This window comes from Canis lupus, chromosome 1 (assembly GCF_003254725.2).
Source record: "Canis lupus dingo isolate Sandy chromosome 1, ASM325472v2, whole genome shotgun sequence".
Taxonomy (NCBI): domain Eukaryota; kingdom Metazoa; phylum Chordata; class Mammalia; order Carnivora; family Canidae; genus Canis; species Canis lupus.
In genome coordinates, this window is record NC_064243.1 from 98,677,035 (window position 1) to 98,695,143 (window position 18,109).

The 18,109-nt window shown below is 60.8% G+C and overlaps 1 protein-coding gene and 1 long non-coding RNA gene across 11 annotated transcripts in view; one reads left to right on the top strand and one right to left on the bottom strand.

Moving 5' to 3' along the window:
* WNK2 (WNK lysine deficient protein kinase 2) overlaps positions 1-18,109 on the bottom strand; it is a 100,405-nt gene that overhangs the window by 72,641 nt on the left and 9,655 nt on the right. For all 10 annotated transcript variants that reach the window (XM_049093836.1, XM_049093815.1, XM_025423653.3 and 7 more), the window contains exons 2-3: positions 2,691-2,863; positions 2,286-2,506 (exon numbers count right to left, since the gene is read on the bottom strand). In XM_049093836.1, coding sequence (XP_048949793.1) covers positions 2,286-2,506; positions 2,691-2,863 — 394 coding nt within the window. The remainder of the gene's footprint in view (positions 1-2,285; positions 2,507-2,690; positions 2,864-18,109) is intronic.
* On the top strand, positions 12,964-18,084 carry LOC118351365 (uncharacterized). Its single transcript, XR_004806707.2, has 2 exons — positions 12,964-15,138; positions 17,553-18,084. It is a non-coding gene; the product is annotated as an uncharacterized LOC118351365 (long non-coding RNA).

Here is an 18,109-nt window from a genome sequence, read left to right on the forward strand (position 1 = left end):
GCGTTCGGTTGTTAGTGCACAATGACCTCGTCGCCACACAGCGGCAAGCACAGACCCAGGATGACGGGGAGGCAGGGCAGGCAGGGGGTTCCCGCTGATTCCACCTTTAGTTTCTCTGGTCTTGGCTTTTTTTTTTTTTTTTTAATTTTCTGTAACAAACTTCTGCTTTAAAACTCACAAAACCCTCTTATTAAAATAGGTCCAGCCGAACGCAAAGCAAAGGGAGATGTCGGGAACGTCATTCTCAGCAACACTGTCACGTCTCCACCTTCTGGGCTTCCTCCACCTCAAAGCCTTCAAAATCTTCCCGTTTCTTCAACAAGCAGGTGCAGAATAGCAGAGACTCCATGTGAAGGAGCACATGATGTGATGTACTGCGCTGCCTGTGGCTCTCAGGGACGCGGATGGTTACATGAGAGTCCAACTTTTTCTCCTTTACCCATAATTTCCACTTAAACCGTATCATATGTTTAACAAAACAAGTTAACACTTTGGATGAGAAATGGCAAAAACAGGAATCTGTCTCTGGGTTTATGGATCTGTATGAAGAATTCTAGGGGATTCCAAACTGGAAATGACAGAAAGAAGGGAGACAGAGAACAGGAGTCCGAATGTCTCTGTCTTTTTGAGGTTCTGAACCACCGGGCCTGGCCAACGTAAGTGCGGCAAGAGCACAGTGATGCCATCAGATGAGGGCGGCTCTTGGGGACAAACCCCCCAAGGGGCACGTAACCCCTGGCTGTGTGTGCACACGGCATCGAGGGGCTGTGGCCACAGTGCTTGTGATGAGGTCATCGCCTGGGCGCTGGGGACCATCTCACCCAATCCACCCACGGGCCCTTCCCGTCAGCCGACACAGAGCCCCTGGGCCTGGGACCACAGGGCCCCCAAGAGCAAGGGGAGAGGTCCTTGGACACCTCCACCCAATGTGCAAAGTGGGCCGCATCTAAAGTACAAACCCAAATGCAGGCACAAACCCCTACAGCTGCACCCAACAGGGCGTCCAGAGCGTCAACTCTCCCTGCAGGATGCAGCACAGGGCTGGGAGCCTGACTCACAGGCGTGGGGACCCCTCCCCACACACACCTAACCAAGGGACCCTCTTGGTGCTGGCCCTTTGCTGAGGAAGGGGCCTTGCTGCCCAGTGCCCAGTGCCCGGGGAGACGTGCAAATCACCCCCTGTTCTCTGTGAGTTTGGAGCTTCTGTGGCCTCAGCAGACGAAAACTGAGGTGATCAGGGACCCCACAAAGCTGCACACCCTGTACTGGGTTTGGGGCAGACGCACCTGCTGGAGACACCAGCCTTCACATCCCCCCATCAGGCCATCCAGCTTGCACCCAGTACACTGACATTCCACCAGCCATGGGAACCCCAGGGGGCTTGGCCAAGCACCCCACACCCAAGGCCGGACCTACAAAACCTGCTCAGAAACCCAGCAGCTCAGAGGCATGCTCCCACCAGCCAGGCCCCATCCACTTCACAGACCAAGGACCAGGCCTGCATGACACCCCTGGCAGCCACCCTGCCCCAGATGTCACGTTCCAAACCCACTAACCCTGCCCGAGACATTTCCAGATCCCCAGCGGTTTCATCTGCCACAAATAGGCCAAGTTCTGTCCCCAAATGTGCTCATCAGAACAAGCGTGCAGAACCTGAGATCAGCCTCCTGTCCTGCTTTGTCCCCACACATGGCTTCAACTGGCAAGATGGCCCCCTCCTGGCCCCTGACCCCAAGTTGCTAACCAGGACTTCTGCAGCCACACCCAGGGCGGCCCAGCCCTGCAGCACTACCCAGATGTCTCAAACCCTGTCTGCCTGCTGCCCTTCCAAGCACTCTCTCCACAAAGCCCTGGAGAGGCCCCAGCCCAATGCCCGCTGCCACCAGGACTCCAGTGCAGCCTATCCCTGCAGGGAAGCTGTGGATGGGGCCTCACCCCGAAAGGCTATGGGGGACACTTCTCAGAGCAGGACCAAACACTCGGAAAGAAGAGGCTAGCACACCAGCAGCCACAGCAAATCCCCTTGGTCCCATGCCCCATGGGCTCCTCGGGGCCCAGATCCCCAGGGACTCCTGTCTGTGGGCCTCAGGCCCTAGGGCACCGACCTCCCTGCCTGTGCCAGCCTTACTGGCCACAGAGCCTGAGTCCCTCTGTCATTGGGGCTTCCTTCCTGCTGAGCGTCCACTGTCCCGAGGGCACCCACCAGCCTCAGCACCAGACCCACAGCCGGGGACCCCCCAGCAGGCCATCAGGGCTGCAGCTGGGGCCCCGGGGCAAGGGCTTACCGATCACACTCTTGGCAAAGGATGCTCTCTTGAGGGTGGCCAGGCCCAGGTCGCCAATCTTCACAGAGCCAGTGGGCCCCGTGATGAAGATGTTGTCACACTTGAGGTCCCGGTGGATGATGGGGGGCGTCCTGGTGTGCAGGAACAGCAGCCCCTTCAGAATCTGCCGGCACCAGCTGCGCAGCACCTTGGGCTTCATCACCTTGAACCGCTTCAGGTACCTGCGGGCGGGGCGCGGCTCACCAGCGGCTCCTGCAAGGAGGGCGCTTCCAAGACCGGAGGACGTGCATGTGCCACCCAGACCCCAGGCGGGGCTGCTCCTGCGAGAGGCCCTGGCGGACGGAGGCCCCGCGCCCTGGACCCGGCCCACCCCAGGGTCCGGCCAGCCGGCAGGGGCACGCTCACGTCTTCAGTGTCCCTGACGTCATCAGCTCGGTCACCAGCACGATGCACCTCTTGCCCCTGGCGCTGGACTCCCAGAAGTCATAGAAGCGCACGATGTTGGGGTGCTGCAGGCCCTTCAGCATCTCTGCCTCCTCCTTGAACCGCTGCCTCTCCAGCTTGGTGAGCTTCCGGTCCTGGAGAAACACACAGGCTGAGGCCTTCCCGGAGCCAGGGGCCCAAGCGGGGACTGCCTGCCTTCCTCATGGCTCCTGGTATGCAGGGCACAGCAGAGGGAGGGGCCTGGCGTCTGGGGTTGTAAAGGGTCTGCCCTGGCCCCTATGCTGGGTCCTCCCACACTCACGACCTCCAAGTCAGCAGCGCCGTGGCCCCGGATGAGCCCCTGCACCTGGACAAACCAAAACGGTCTCTGGGAGCCTGAGACTCCTGGAGAACCCACACTGCCACACTCGCACATCCTCCCCTAAAACACCTGTAAGGCCTCCTGTCCTCAACACCCGCATTCTGGGTGCTGTCGCAAGAGACACATCGGTTCCCTTCCAATGTACATGTACACGCAACTTCGAGGACACGCGACCAGAGCAGACGAGACCCAGGAACGAGGGTCCCAGGCAGGCCAGCGGTGCCGGGGGCACAGCACACAGGCCTCTAGGGTCTGAGCTGACCAGACATTATGGCTACCTAGGACCCAGCAACACCATTGTCCCTGCTGGGAGTCCCCATGGGGTGGTGCCCACCCAAGGCTATAGCCACGCCCTGCAAGGGAGGCACCAACACCCTTCACCACACAGACCCCTCCAGTACCCACCCTGCACCCTGCCCTGGGGCCACAGCCACAGCCCGCAGAGGTGGGCTCACCCCATGGAGTGCTCAGAGCCAACCACAGGGCTCCACTGTTGCCAGCCACACCCCAGGAACCGGCCATCCGCAGGCCCCAGCTCACACACCTGCACCCTCCAGCCCTGCCCCCACAGACCCTCCCTGGCCTCACAACCCCCAGCAGAGCAAAGAAACACCTGGAGAACCATCCCGTAGCTGACCCCAGAGAAAAATAATTCGGGGACAGATGCACTTCAAAAAATCTAGTTTATGTGCTCAGTGGAATGCAGGAGGCTGACACACATACGTGAAAGCAAGATTCTCATTAAAAAGGAACAGTCGAGAGGCACCAGGGTGGCTCCGCTGGTGGAGGTCCAACTCTGGGGGGGTTCAGGTCATGATCTCAGGGCCATGGGATGGAGCCCTGAGGGGCGTCTGCTGCAGGGTCTCCCTGCCCCTCCCTACTCATACTCTATGTAAGTAAATAGATAAGCATTTTTTTTAAAGTAGCAATCAAGAAAGTGCCCTGGCAAACAAAGCCTCCAGTTTTGTTTTTTTTTTTTAAGATTTTATTTATTTACTCATGAGAGACAGAGAGGCAGAGACACAAGTAGAGGGAGAAGCAGGCTCCCTGCAGGGAGCCCGATATGGGACTCGATCCCAGGGCCTGGGGATCACACCCTGAGCCAAAGGCAGACACTCAAGCACTGAACCACCAAGTGTCCCACGAAGGCTCCAGTTTGGAAATAAGATGAAACATCAGGTACAAATACACTAACATTTAATCCCGGCAATGACATGGAAACATACTTCACTCAGCACACGTGATGATTTACTTAAGAAAAATCAAGCCACAGACCGGAGAAATGGTTCCCAATGACACCTCTGACATGGGACTCCACCCAAACACACAGGACCCCTGCAATTCCACAACCAAACAGGGTGTCAGCAGATAAGATACAGAAATGGCCAACAAGCCACCCCGAGTGTCCAAGAAGACGTCCCTTCCAGCCCTGAGATGACACCTGATGCCCACCAGCAGGCCCAACTAAGGGGGCCACAGAACCGCAGGGGGCGCCAGGAGCAGCTGAGGCCTCTGGACGCATCAGGGGTACAAGGAGGGTTCACACCTGCCCAGGGCCCAGCCACTGCCCTCCAGGGACCCTCCAAGGACCCACCAGGGACCCTCCAGGGACCCTCCAGGGACCCTCCAAGGACCCACCAGGGACCCTCCAGGGACCCTCCAAGGACCCACCAGGGACCCACCCAAGGATCGACCACGGACCCGCCAGGGATCCACCAGGACCCACCCAGGGATCTACCCACAGACCCGCTTGGGACCCACCAGGAACCCTCAGGGACCCACCCAGGGACCTGCCCAGGGCGGCACACGGGTTCAGAGTAGCTCCACACAGAACAGCACCAAAGTCCAGAAAAATCAGAGCACCTGAGGCCAAGGATGTTCACTTCTGGGGTGGGGACTGGGGGGCAGGGGGGATGGATGGGGGGTGCAGGACCTGGAGGCAGGGGGGCAGGGGGAATAGTCTGCGTCCTCACAAAGGATGCGGGTCACACGTGTGTGCATCTCATCCACTTGGACACGTAATATCTGCATCTCATTACATGTAAATAATAGCTCGGGTTTTCAAAGGTCAAAAATTAAAGTGAAAACATCCAATAACCGAATCAGAGGAGCAGAAGTGGTAGCCGAAAGCCTGAGGTCTCAGAAGGGAGATGGCCGCCTGGTGAAGGTGTGTGTGGCGCCCAGGCCAGACCTGCCCCTGAAATACAGGCTCCCCAGCACAGAGCGGGGGATCGCAGTCCTGGAGCCCAGCCACATGGACATCAAACCACAAGGCCAACGGCTCATTCTCTCCCACGTGACAACCACAGCTTCCTTCTGGGCGCCCTGTCAGGCAGTCACTGCAAGAGGGTACCCACAAACCCAGCTCCTGCAGGGGGGGGTCGTGGCCTGGAGGGTGGGTGACAGAGGCAGGCCCTGCCTCATGGGGGGGCACGGGCGCTCCCCAGGTGCCCCCCACCCACTCTGCTTGCGAGGCCCTTCCAACCACCAACCACCCTCTGGTCCCTGATGCTGAGGAACCCCCACATCCTTTATGTGCCATCGTTCGACAGAAGTAAGAGACTTCACTGGACTTTCAAAGAAAAAGTTTGTGTCATAAACAGTAGAACCAACATGGACAGCCCCCCGCTGATGCCAAAGGGGAGAAATCAAAGGCCCTGCGGGAGCATCTAGGGCCGGGCCTGGAAGAGGAAAGTGCAGGGAGCAGGTCTCATTTATATTCTCAGCCACCTGGCTATTTTTAACTGTATGACACACCATTTGATCATTTGAAAGGTCAGCTGGCATGTCCTCAGAGTGCTGCCCAGTGCCCCTCATGGAGCTGCCCAGTCCCGGCCACGGCATGTGGCCAGCTGCTCAGTCACCCCACAGAGGGAGACCCACTGTGTGTGGGCTGAGGTCCTAATGGAGGTGCTAGGGGCCTCAAGGTCATGAAACAGGCCAGAGGGATGCCCCAAGTCAGGTGGTTCCTGCACAGCAGATAAGATACAGAAATGGCCAACAAGCCACCCCGAGTGTCCAAGAAGACTCAGCACATGTGATGATTTACTTAAGAAAAATCAGGTGGTTTTCTGCACAGGGTGGGGTCTGGGGGGTCAGCTCTCCCCACCAGACACGGAGGAGCAGTCACTCAGCAGCTTCCCCCCAGCAGGTCCCCAGAGATAGTGGGGGCCAATCAGATAAGGGACAGAAACATCCTGGGAAATGTCCCTCACCCCTCTAGCAAAGGGCCAGGTGAGGCATGGACAGCCTCCCGGGACAGGTGGTCTGAGGTCAGGGGACAGCCATGGGTACCCCCACCCCCGACCTCTCCCATACCCATAGAGAGTCAGCAGCCCTAGGGGCCTGGGAAGCCATCTCCTCAGCCAAGCAGAGCTGCCCCGCGACCCCGAGCCCAGGCAGGAGAAGGCAGGATCCACACCCAGGGCCAGCAGGAAGGTGCCAACATCTGCAGAGTCCCAGGGGGACGAGCTGACTCACACCCCATCCTGCCATTTGGTTGTAAATGAGAACAAATGCTCGCCTCAAGGACCTCTGCTGAGAACCATCCCAGTCGGGGAATCAGCCCAGGGCGGGGGCTCCAGGGACAGCGGACCCAGGAAGGGGTCTCTGTGGTCCCCAGCCCCAGGGAGAGGGCCCAGCCAGCCCAGGCCTGGAGGACGTGCCTAAGGCGGGAGGTGGGCCAGGGCCTGGGGCGTCCCTGAGGTGGTGACCGCACTGGAGAGCACAGGCATCCACCTCCCTCAGGCACCAGTCACAGGGCTCTGGGCCCGCAGACACCAGATCACACATGCCCAGAAACAGGGTGAGGGCACAGGTGGGCAGAGGTAAAGCCCTGAGACCTGGTGGGAAGGGTAGCACAGCTGCAACAGCACTGTGGCCGCTGGGCCCCCAAGACCACAGGCGTCCTAGGTCACGAGCAGCCACAGGACCCCCACCGCCCTCGTCACAGGGCAGACGGGCCCTGGCAGGAAACCAGCAGGAGACAAGGAGGATGAGGGGGAGTCCAGGCCTGCTCGGGGCCCCCGGCCACATGCACCAGCATCCACAGGGCACAGCACGTCCAGGGCAGGAATGCATGGGGCAAGCCTGAGCCACCTGGGGGCCCAAGCCAGCCTGTCTACCCAGCAAACCTCTCCCAGGACCTCAGGACTATCTGGACCTCAGATAGTCCCGGGCACCCAGATGGATGTGGTCAAGATGGGCCTCCTCTGCTCTCAGGCCTGAGTCAGCCCCCACAGTCCAGCTGGCCCCTTCCTGGCTGGCCACAGGGTCCCAGCTCCAAGTGGAGGCCTTGCTGGCCCGTCTCCTGCTGGAGTCCACTCTTTCCTGGAGGCAGGTGGACGGGGGATCAGGGCAGTGGGACAACGGAAACCATGAGTGGGGTCAGAACCTCGAGGTGTTCTCGGGGGAACATCTGCCCGAACCCTGGGCCCCTGGGCCAGAGATGTGGGCCACCACGGTGTGACATGTGCAGAGGGGCCTATGGGCACGGGAGCCAGCGAGAGAAACCCACCAGCCCTCCCTCCCTCCCGGGCTCCCACCCAATAGGCAGTGTCTGCCCTGGGTGGGTGACCTGAGGCCCCACACCCTCTAGGAGGGGCCAGCCTCACCCCAGGCCACCCTTGCAGGGACGCCTCAGGCAGATGTGGACACACCTCGGTCACAATCAACTGAGATGAACACCTGCACCAAGGATGGGCCTGCAGGGATGAGGGTGAGGACACTGAGGACTGCCCCACCTCATGGCCAGCTGCTGCCAGGTCACCCTTGTGGGGCGGGGCCAGCCAGGAGTCACCTCCCTTTTGCCTTGTGGCTGTGCCCCCTCGCACAGGGTACAAACACTGGGGCACACCGGGAAGCAGTTAAGGTGTGAGGTCCTCGTGACAATGTACTGAATGCCTTGGAGTCTCCTCAGGAAGCAGAACCCCTCTCCCCTGCCCGCCTCCAACCCACGGAACCCCCAGAACCGCAGTTCTGGCTACTAAGGCGTGGAGGAGGGGATCCTGACACCTCCCAGTGCCACCCCCCCTAAAAGAAGTGGCCAGGACCTCACTCCCCTCCTGTCTAGAGGCCCTGTCCAGCCTGGGTGATCCTGCCAACAGGTCTAAGATGGCCCCAGAGATCAGGCTGCAGGGATTTCTGCCACCAATGGGCTCAAGCCAGGGGAGACATGCTCCCAGGCCTGAGTATCTACAGTGTCCCTTGGGACCAGCACTGCACCAGGGGGTGGGAAGGGGGACGGGGGTGACCCCCAGAGCCAGCACTGTACTGGGGGGACAGGGGAAGGGGGTGACCCCCAGGGCCAGCGCTGCACCAGGGGACACTCTGCCAGACAGACCCAGTACATGTGACAGAAGCTGAGGCCCCAGGGCTCACGTCTGCCCCAAGGCTGTGAACTGACTCCGCAGTTCCTCCCAAGGGGGGCAGCGAGAGCCTTAGGGCCACTGAACAGACAAGATGGTAGGGGGTCAGCGGCGCGCGCGAGCACACACACGCACACACACACACGCACGCGCGCGCACACAGACACACACACACACCTGAAATGAGCCGCGAGCTCTGGGCGTGACTCCAGGAGACACAGGAGCCCCCACCTTCTGCCCCAGACAACAGCCCCAGGCCACACGTGGCTGTGAGTGCCTGACATGGGCTCTTCCCAACACAGAGGTCATCCACGTGTAAGACAGTACACCAGCTTTCTGAGACACGGTAACTCCCTTTTAATTGTTTAAACCTCATTAATAGCTCACGCTTCACATCTTAAAAAAACAATACCCTGGATGTACTGAACCATAGAAAAATATTAAGATGAACTCCACCTGTTCTTTTCATACTTTCAATGTGGCTATTAAACCACGTACTCCCCACGTAGCTCACACTGCACTGCTCCTGCACAGCCCGGCCTCAGAGCGTCAGCAGCAGGCGGACACCAGGCGCTGGGCCACTGAGCAGAGCGTTGGCGTCTGAGGGTGAACACACGAGCTTTCTGTCTACTTTCTCCAGGAGGCCTCCACACTGGGAGAATGAACAGAATGGAGCAGAGAGGCCTTGCAAAGGCTGGGCTCGAGTCCAGACAGGATGAACACGGCCCGCCCTCATCACAGCATCTGCTAAGAGCACAAGTCCATCTTCTCTAGAGGAAACCAAGATCCCCCACCATTTCAAAGATCTCCATGAGCTTCAAATACGCTGATCAAAAATGGCCAGACCGACCAGGCCTGGCCAAGGCCAAATGACAGAACAGCAAGAGGGGAAAAAGGCAAACAATAGCAACAAACCCCCCCAAGGATCCGAATATTGTATCAGACAGACAGCAGCAGTCCTGTGATTGCTGTAGTCAAGAACATATGTAACTGAGAGAGAGAGAGAGAGAAAGAGACAGAAGGGGGGGAGAAAGAGGAGAGAGATGGGGGGAGACAGAGACAGTGGGGGAGAGAGAGAGAGAAACCAAGAAACAGACTCTTAGCTACAGAGAACACACTGATGGTTAGGAGAGGGGAAATGCGTGGGGCTGGGGGAGACAGGTGACGGGAGGAAGGAATGCCTGAAACTAATATTACACTGAATGTGAACTGGAATTAGGATAAAATTTAAAAACATAAAAAACTATCCAAAAAATCTGAAACATAAAAAATTCTTAAAAATGTCTTTTTCTTATGCAAGAAGTCAAATAGATAACCGAGATTCACCAAAATCTGTGTGCTAAGAACCAAATGGAAACTGGAACTAAGAAAGGAAACAGGGAACTTGAGACGGGGGCTCAGCAGCAAGTAAGACATGGCTGGAGACGGGATCGGCAAAGTGGAAGGCAAGCCCACAGGAAACACGCAGACTGGGACACAGATGCACAAACGCTGGAAACACGAGGAAGAGGAAACGCAGCTCATAGGACATGGTGAGAAGGTCCAACCTGTGCATAAATGGGATTCTGGAAGAACAAGGCATAAAGATGGGAATAAGGCAACATGCATAAAATAGTAAGTCCAAAGTTTTCCAAAACTGAAGCAAGACACTCAGACATAGATTCAAGAGGCGCTTGTATCAACCACGAGCAGGTGAAGCACAGGAAACAAACCACACTGGGTACGTTATGGCACGGAGTCCTCCACACCCCACAGGGCCTGCCCACCCCAGACTCCTAGACAGAACCCCACAGCCCCACAACCACCCTCCCCGCACTGCCCCTGCCTGCCAGGGCACAGAGCACTGAGGGAAGGGCCAGCCTCACGTATCAGTGTCCTTGAGCATGTCCTCTGTCCATCTGGACAAAGGCTGGCTCCTCCCTCCCGTGTATGGGCATCAGGATTCCCCGGGACGGGGCCAGGGCCAGGACTCAGGCTATGTGTGACCTGTACAAATGGATTGTCAGCTTTCTTGCTGAGGCTGTGCCACGTGCTCGGCCCCCAGTTCTGGGGTAGCACTCATCACAGGGAGTCTGCCCACCAGATGTGCCGGGCGTCCCCGATCCAGAAGGAGCCTGGGGGAGGTGTCCCACATGGGGCAGCGGGCACTGGGAGCCCCAGGGCGCACACACAGCCACCTGACCAAGGCAGCGCCACACAGGGCCACACAGCCTGACATGGCTTCGCCCCCAGCAGGCCTCTGTCCCAGCTGGTCCCCCCAGCATGCCCCAATCCCTACAGACCCCCGCCCTCCAAGTGGGCCATGTGGGCGCACAGGTGCCCAGGCAGGGCGCATGCAGGGCGAGCGGGCGGTAACAGCACGGGTGCTCTTCCCGCACGGAAACCTGTTTCTTCCACCGCCTTCAGGAGGACGCAAAGACCGCGTTACACAGACGACACGTGCCAGAAGGCAGGCTGTGCCCCCGCAGGGAAGCCATCCAAGCCTCGTGGCCTGGGTGCCCGCCGAGCCTCCACCGCACGGCTATTTATAGCAGAGCCTGCCCACGGCGGCCGTGGAGGGACAGGGAGAGCAGGGGCAGGCCGAGGGGCCGACCAAACGGTGAAGGAGAAGGGCTGCCTTCAGGAGGCAGGCATGGGGGCACCACTTCCTCTCCGCCCAGTCCTCTGCAGTTGGCTCAACTTCACCCACTATGAGCAGAGCGGCCCTCAGCCTGCCTCTGTCCCCTCCCTAGGGTGGGGACCACCATGCCCTCTCCCCTGTCTGTTCCCTAAACAGCTTCCAGGAGCAGAAGTCCTCATTCTGTAAAACCCACAGACCTGAATGCCTCCCCCTGTTGCTCCGGCTGGGGGGGGGTGGTGCTGTAGGTGCAGATGTGGCAGGAGACAGCCTCGTGGGGGGCACCCGAGGCCCCTGCCCCCCAAGCCTGTACTTGGGAGCTCACGCGAGATGCAGACTTTGGGAAGATTAATGAATGAGACACAACCAGTAACACTGAGAGAGGAGGCTGGACGGCAGTTCTCTTTCTGGCCTGTTTGGGATTTCCAGGATGACAAGGCAGAAATCGCTCTACTGGGCCTCAGCCCCTGATCTAGATGCCCCAGGCCTGACCCTGCGGGGGCAGCCTGGCCCGGCCCGACAGCCCCCTGCAAGCTGCAGATGAGGAGAGGGAGGGTCAGGCAGGGAGTGGCTCCAGGGACCCCAAGGCACTGCACACCCAGCCACCCCACCACGTGTGTCCCAGGGAAGCCCGGGAGAGGGCATCTCCAGCGTCTGAGGGGCCGGGGCCACACAACCCACTAGGCTTGCTCCTCAGGCACTCCCCTCCTGAGGACAGCAGGTGCATCGCAGGCCATCCCCAGCAGTCCTCACAGGCACACAGGTGCACCTGCCCCTCCCCAGGCACGTGCACCCAAGCAAGGGCCCCTGGAAATCCACAGCCCAGCCACAACGCCCACATGTGTGGGGGTCATACCCCAGAGTCTCCTCGGTGCCCCCCTGGAGATGCCTCAGCAGCAGGTGCCAAATACTGCACCTGCACATACTGCACCTGTGCTCATGGCCACCAGGACCAGGAGAGTGAGGGGCGTCCCGACTCCCGAGCCCAACATGACGCCATCCATGCGGGCCCTGTAGGGGCAGGAAGATGTCCTGGAAGGGGACACCCAAGACCACCCTAAACTCTGCTCTTATGGCCACCGGCTAAGCCATGAGGCTGAGGGGCTTCTGAGTGGCCTCTACCACGGCCACCCCATCCCCCCATCACCCAGAGTCACTGCCCTGAGCCCCAAACAGCCCGTGGACCCCCTACAGGCAGCTCCCAGGAGCCAGCATCTTCCACCCTGTCTACAGGGAAGAGCCAGCATCTACACAACCACGCGAAGCCCTCAGACCTCCCTGAAAGCTGCCCCAGCTCTCTCTGTGCGGTGCTCACTCAAAGAGTAAAAGTCAACACCAAAGATAAAATAAAATCTCTCCGCAGTGCCAAAAATACCTCCCCTCGGGATGAGGGAGCAGGCGCCAGCTTCCACAGCAGTAACTGTTGCTATGGATACAGGGCTCCAGCAGGCAGGGGGGTGGGAACAGAGATGAGGGAGGGAGGGGGCAGGGATGGCAGGGGATGAGGAGGGTTCAGGGAGGGGATGGGGCAGGGATGGGGAGGGGGCAGAGATGGGGGCAGGGATGGGGGAGGGATGGAGGGGGATAGAGCTGGAGGAGGGATAGGGAGGGATGGGGGAGGGGCAGAATTGGGGGAGGGGACAGGGATGGAGGAGGGATGGGGAGGGGGATAAAGATGAGGACAGGGATGGAGGCAGACATGGGGGAGAGGCAGAGCCGGGGGAGGGGGACAGAGATGGAGGAAGGCAGAGCCAGAGGAGGGGAGGGTAGTCTATGCTGTGGAGGCCATACCAGCCAAGCGTCCCCCTGCACACCCAGCCCTGGGAAGTTGGGCTGTGAGCCAGACCTGGTGGGGGGTGGGGGGGTACTGAAGGGCAGTGTGTGCACCAGAAAGCAGGGCATAAAGTGGACCTCCTAGGGAGGGGGGGCCCCAGATGGCCCTGACTCCTAGCCTGGCACTGACCCTCTGATCTGGACTGTGCCCCCACAGGGGAGCAGCACCACCAGTGGAACCCTGAGGAAACCCCACTCCCAGACTCCCTGCCTAGGGACCCCGGGCCCTGAGGCCCCACCTGGCACATGAGGTCTACTTTCCCTGTGGCCCCAGGACGTGTGTGGCTCTGCGATGGGCCTGTGCACCAACCCCTCTAAGTGCCGGGCCCAGGGGCAGGAGCCTGAGCTCCCCAGGACCCCCAGAGCCCCTCCAGGAATCCCCGGGCCATGGGCTGGCCCTGCCCCACTGCCTGAGGTTCTGCCCCATGGTGCTGGCCCTGTCCCCAGGAGGGGTGAGCAGGACGCTGCCCGCAGGGATGGGTTCCTAGAGAGGGGCTCCACCAACCCACTACCCTCACTGCTCCTGGCTCCTCCCCTCTAGCTCTTTGCCCTTGTCCTTGAAGAGGACTTCCATACCACTCCCCAGTGTCCCCGCACACCCACTGACCAGGCCAGGCAGTCAGGGCACCTGGGCTGCTCCTGAGCAGTACCCAATCACCCCCTGACACGAAGCCCCGCGGGCCCCAGCACCGCTCATAAGGAGCCCTGCCCATGGCCCTCTGTGGTCCGGGTGGCCCCTCGGGCCCTGGGCTGCACGCCGTCCACAAGGAGGCAGGATGACTTCCTGTCGCCGCCCAGCAAATGCCGTGCGGTCCACACCGCAAACCCTCTTTCTTTGAGCTCTAGGAGCCAGAGGCAGGAAGGAGGCCTCCAGGCCAAGTCAACAAGGTTTACACAGGGCCACCCCCCCCCGGGGGGGCTCCTCAGAGATTCTCTCCCCTGTCCACATTCTAGAGGCCACCACGTCCTTCTGTGGTCAGCACCCAAGGGATGACACCGGGTACCCCCAGCAGGGCTCTTCACGCAAGTACACCTGCAGAGTCCCTCCCGTAAGGGGGCAAAGCTACAGGCTGAGGCGTGCAGCCCCCACCCAGCCTCCCACATACCCTTGGGCCTGGAAAGGGCAGCTGCCCCTGCAGACTCCCCGCCAACCATCCCCGGGCCACCCCTGCCTGCCAGGGCAGTGAGGGTGTCTCCAGCACCACGGCCTCCGTAAGTAGAGGCCAGCCTCCCTGGGGTGCAGCCAGGGCTCAACCAGAGAAGGTGAGCAGATCTGCACAGGGCTTCGGTGCACTGGCAGGAAACTGCCACCCTGCTTATTACAACCACTAATAATTATACCCTCGTGACTCAACCTCCACCAGCTACCCCTATCCTGGCCTCGCCCATAGTATTCTCCTTCCCCAGAGAGAACGCAGCAGAACCCTTTGCCAGAGGCCATCAGCAGTGAGGCTGCCCGGGATGCCCCAGGTACTGCCCCGCCCAAGGGCAAAGGCCCCGCCCAAGGGCAGGGCTGTGGCTCCCCTGCGAGGACCCAAGCACCTGCTCCAGGTCGTCGGCAGGGCTGCTGCAAAGGGCTCGGCCTTCCCACGGAAGCACTCCGGGGCAGGCAGGCCTGTCCCCAGGCGTGCCAGCCCAAGACAGCACGTGTGTATGCCCAGCCAGCCAGCAGAGAAGACGGGATCAGGAGCTGCTGCTGCCACACGCAGACCACAGGGGCAAGCGTGTGACACGTCTGCAGCACCAACAGGGCCCTACAGTGCCGGCTGGGCGCGCACCCCTCTGCTGGGCCGTGGGGTGTCCCCGCCAAGCCCTCGTCCCCTGGCTTCTCTGAACCTCTCCCCAGAGCCTGTGACCAAGAATGGGTCCCTCTTCTCGCGTCTGAAGGGCAAGACCCCACAGTGACCTCTGGCCAGGCGGGCAGCCTCCGGAGAGGCCCAGCCGGTTCCAGGTGGAGAGCTAGCAAGGCCGCCCTCTCCCCCTCACCAGGCCACAGGGGCCCGCTCAGCCCAGAAGCACAAAGGGCCTGCCTCAAAGCGCGAATCCGTGAGCCATCCAGGAAGCAGCCCGCGGGGCCGGAACGTTCCAGGATCACCGTCTCATCCCTCGGAACAGAGCAGCCCTTTGTTTGCTATCTCGGCCATCATCAAATATTTACAGGGGCTCACGGCCTATTCCAGGCAGGCCGCTGGGAGCCAACTGCCGCACTCCCCTGGACACGCGGAGGCGCAGGTGAGCAGGTGGGGCGAGGCGGGGCCTCCTGCAGCAGGACGCAGCGTGTCCTCTGGGGGGCCGCAGCCCAGGGCCGGCCAGGTGGGGCAGCTGGGGGAAGTGGAGGGCAGTGGTGTGAGCACATCCACCCAGCTGGCGAGAAGGTGCCCCGGGGCTGCACCCACGCCCTGACACCCTGTGGGTGGGGCAGGCAGTCGGCTGACACCCAGAGGCCAGGAACCCAGTCCACAGCCAGGGCTGGGGATGCCCTGTCCCACCCCCTGCAGCCTCCCTGGGGTCTCTGCCGCACCCTCGCTGCACCCTCCCAGCTCCACGGACTTGGGGAAGCACTCCTGAGATCAGACAAGCCATCACCCTGAGAGACAATTGCCCTCCTGTTTCCCTCCCCTCCTGCCCTGGCCACCCCGGGCACCCACACAGTCTGGCCCCCATGCCTGGGCCCCGAGCCCCCGCCTAGAACCCTCAAAAGTCCAGCTCAGGGGGTGCTGAGAAGAAAAACAGCTGGGCCTCGGTCCGGGAGCCGGCCGGCTCCACCTGGGCCCCTCCGCACAGAGACCTCAGCATCGCTGCCCACCAGGAGCGGGGGCCATTGCCTGCGGAGGATGGGGGTGTCCTCCTCCAAGGGCCCCTCCACCCCAGGCTGCTGAGAAGCGGTGACCCCGTGGACCCCGTGCAGAGTGACGACAGAGTTCTCCCTGAACCCAAGCTTACGGCCCCTCTGCCCCCAGGAGACGGCCCTCCTACTGCTGTGTGACAGCCGTCCAGGCAGGTGCCAGTGGCCCTGTGCTGGCCACCCAGCCAGGAATTCCCCAGCGCACAGACACAACCTGGTGGCTTCCTTCTGGGGCCCCAACAACAGCCGCACTGAGGACACAGGACGACCCCCCCCACCACCACCGTGCACCTGGTCCCTGCTGGAGGCCAGCACCTGCTGTGGGCAGGGCTGGGGTGGGGGTGGGGGTGTGAGCCCACCCCCACAAAGGCCCCAGGGACTGGGGAGGCAGGCGGGCCGCGGGCTGTGGGCTGTGAGTCACTGTCACACGTGTGAGCTCCGACACCACAATCATGACTTTGCAAAAATACCAAAGCACAGAAAACAGCGGAAAGAAGGGCAGGGGCCCAGGTGAGGGCTGCCGCATCAGGAAAGAGGTTTGGGGCAGTGTCGGCGTCCCTCCCATCAGCACCTTCCCAGAAGGGTCCCTAGGGAACCCCACCCTGCAGCACCCCCACGTCCTCACAACCCCCCCGCCCCTGCCCAGCAGCCCAATGCTGGAGTGAACAGAGGAGTGAACAGAGCCAGCAGGGGCTCCGGGCATGGACGATTCAGCCCAAATGGAGGACTGGGGTGTGGTCCCCTGGGGCTCCCTGATCCCGAAGGCAGGAGGCCTGCAGCCCGAGCCCCAGAGCCCCCGCACCCGCAGCCCAGCGTCCTGCCTCGTGTCCTGCTCCACTGCTGACCCCCTGGGAGGGTCCAGCATGATCCTTCCCAAGGTCTGGATGGTTCTAGCCACAGTGTCCCCAGACCCCAAGGCCCCAGGTCAGAGATAGTGGGGCAGCAGAGCAGCCCCTCCCTCACAGAGTCCCTTCCTCGTCACCTGATCTGGACCTGCCTTGGCCAGAGACCCGCACCCACGCCCCCAGGGGCACCTTGCGAGGACACAGTCTCTGTGGGACATGGCAGTGGACAAAGACTCAGACAGTGACAGGACACAGCGGAGGGATTGTGCTAGACAAAAACCGACATGACGACCAGACATAGCTCACAACTGGGGCCTGGATCCTGGACCCAAACCCGATTAGCTCCACTGGGAGGCACAGCCTGTGGCAGAGCATGGTCACCAAGTCAGACATGAGCGAGACGCACAGGTGCTTTCATGGGCACGCAAGGGGGCAAGTGCGCGGAGCCACAGGGACCAGACACATGGCAGGACACAGACCCTGGCCATCCAACTTCCCTAAGTTTTTCTAAATAAAATGTTTGTGGGGAAATGGAGACAGCATCGCTGGTGCGGGAGGAAGCCTGACGAGGGGTAAGGTGTCCGGGGTGGCGGGGGGAGACATGAGGTATCTGGACAGACCTGGGCGGGCACCCTCCCACAGCCTGACCCCCTCCCGCCAACAAAAGCCCCCACCCTTCACCCAAGGCCGAGACCCCTCTCCTGTAAAAGCGAGAAACCCAAAATTTCTCATGGTGGTTCTGCAGACCCAACTAGTGCGCAAGTGGTCTGGGAGCCTGAGAAGGGCCTCCCCACCCCTTGGGGCTGCAGCCAGCTGATAGCCATGCCCAGACCTCCCCATGGACAAGGCCCCAGGCCAGGGCAGGATGCGGGGCCCCAAGCCAAGCCTCACTACATGCCCCTCCACCCCAGTGGCTCCTCTGCCCCAGGGCTCATACTGTGGCATCTTTATTTCAGGGATCACTGTGGGGAGGCCTCCCTCCTGAACATGTTGGGAGACTCACCACCTCAGGAAGGCGGGCGTGAGAGGGACCACCTGTCCGGGCCCTCCTGGCACCAACACCCCTGGATAGACCTACGGGGAGCCCCTAACCCAGAGCTGCCGCCTTGTGCCCAGGAAGACTCAGTCCAGCACCAGCTTCTCCCCGCACAGCCAGCCCAGTGGAGAACTTTCTAGAACAGCACACAGACAGCGACAAACCCTGAACCACAGCCTCCATGTAAAAACCAACGGCATGAGAAGACCCTTTAGACACAGAAAGATTTTAATACCTGTCACACCCCCCTGGGGCACCTGGATGGCATAGTCGGATGAGCACCCGACTCCTGATTTCAGCTCAGGTGGTGATCTCAGGATCCTGGGATCCAGCCCCACATGGCCCCCTGCGCAGGGCAGAGTCCACTGAGGTTTCCCTCTCTCCCTCAGCCCCTCCCACCACACGCAAACATGCCCTCTTTCTAAAAATAAAATAAATCCTAAAAAACTGAATGAATGAATGAATGTGTGGGTGGGT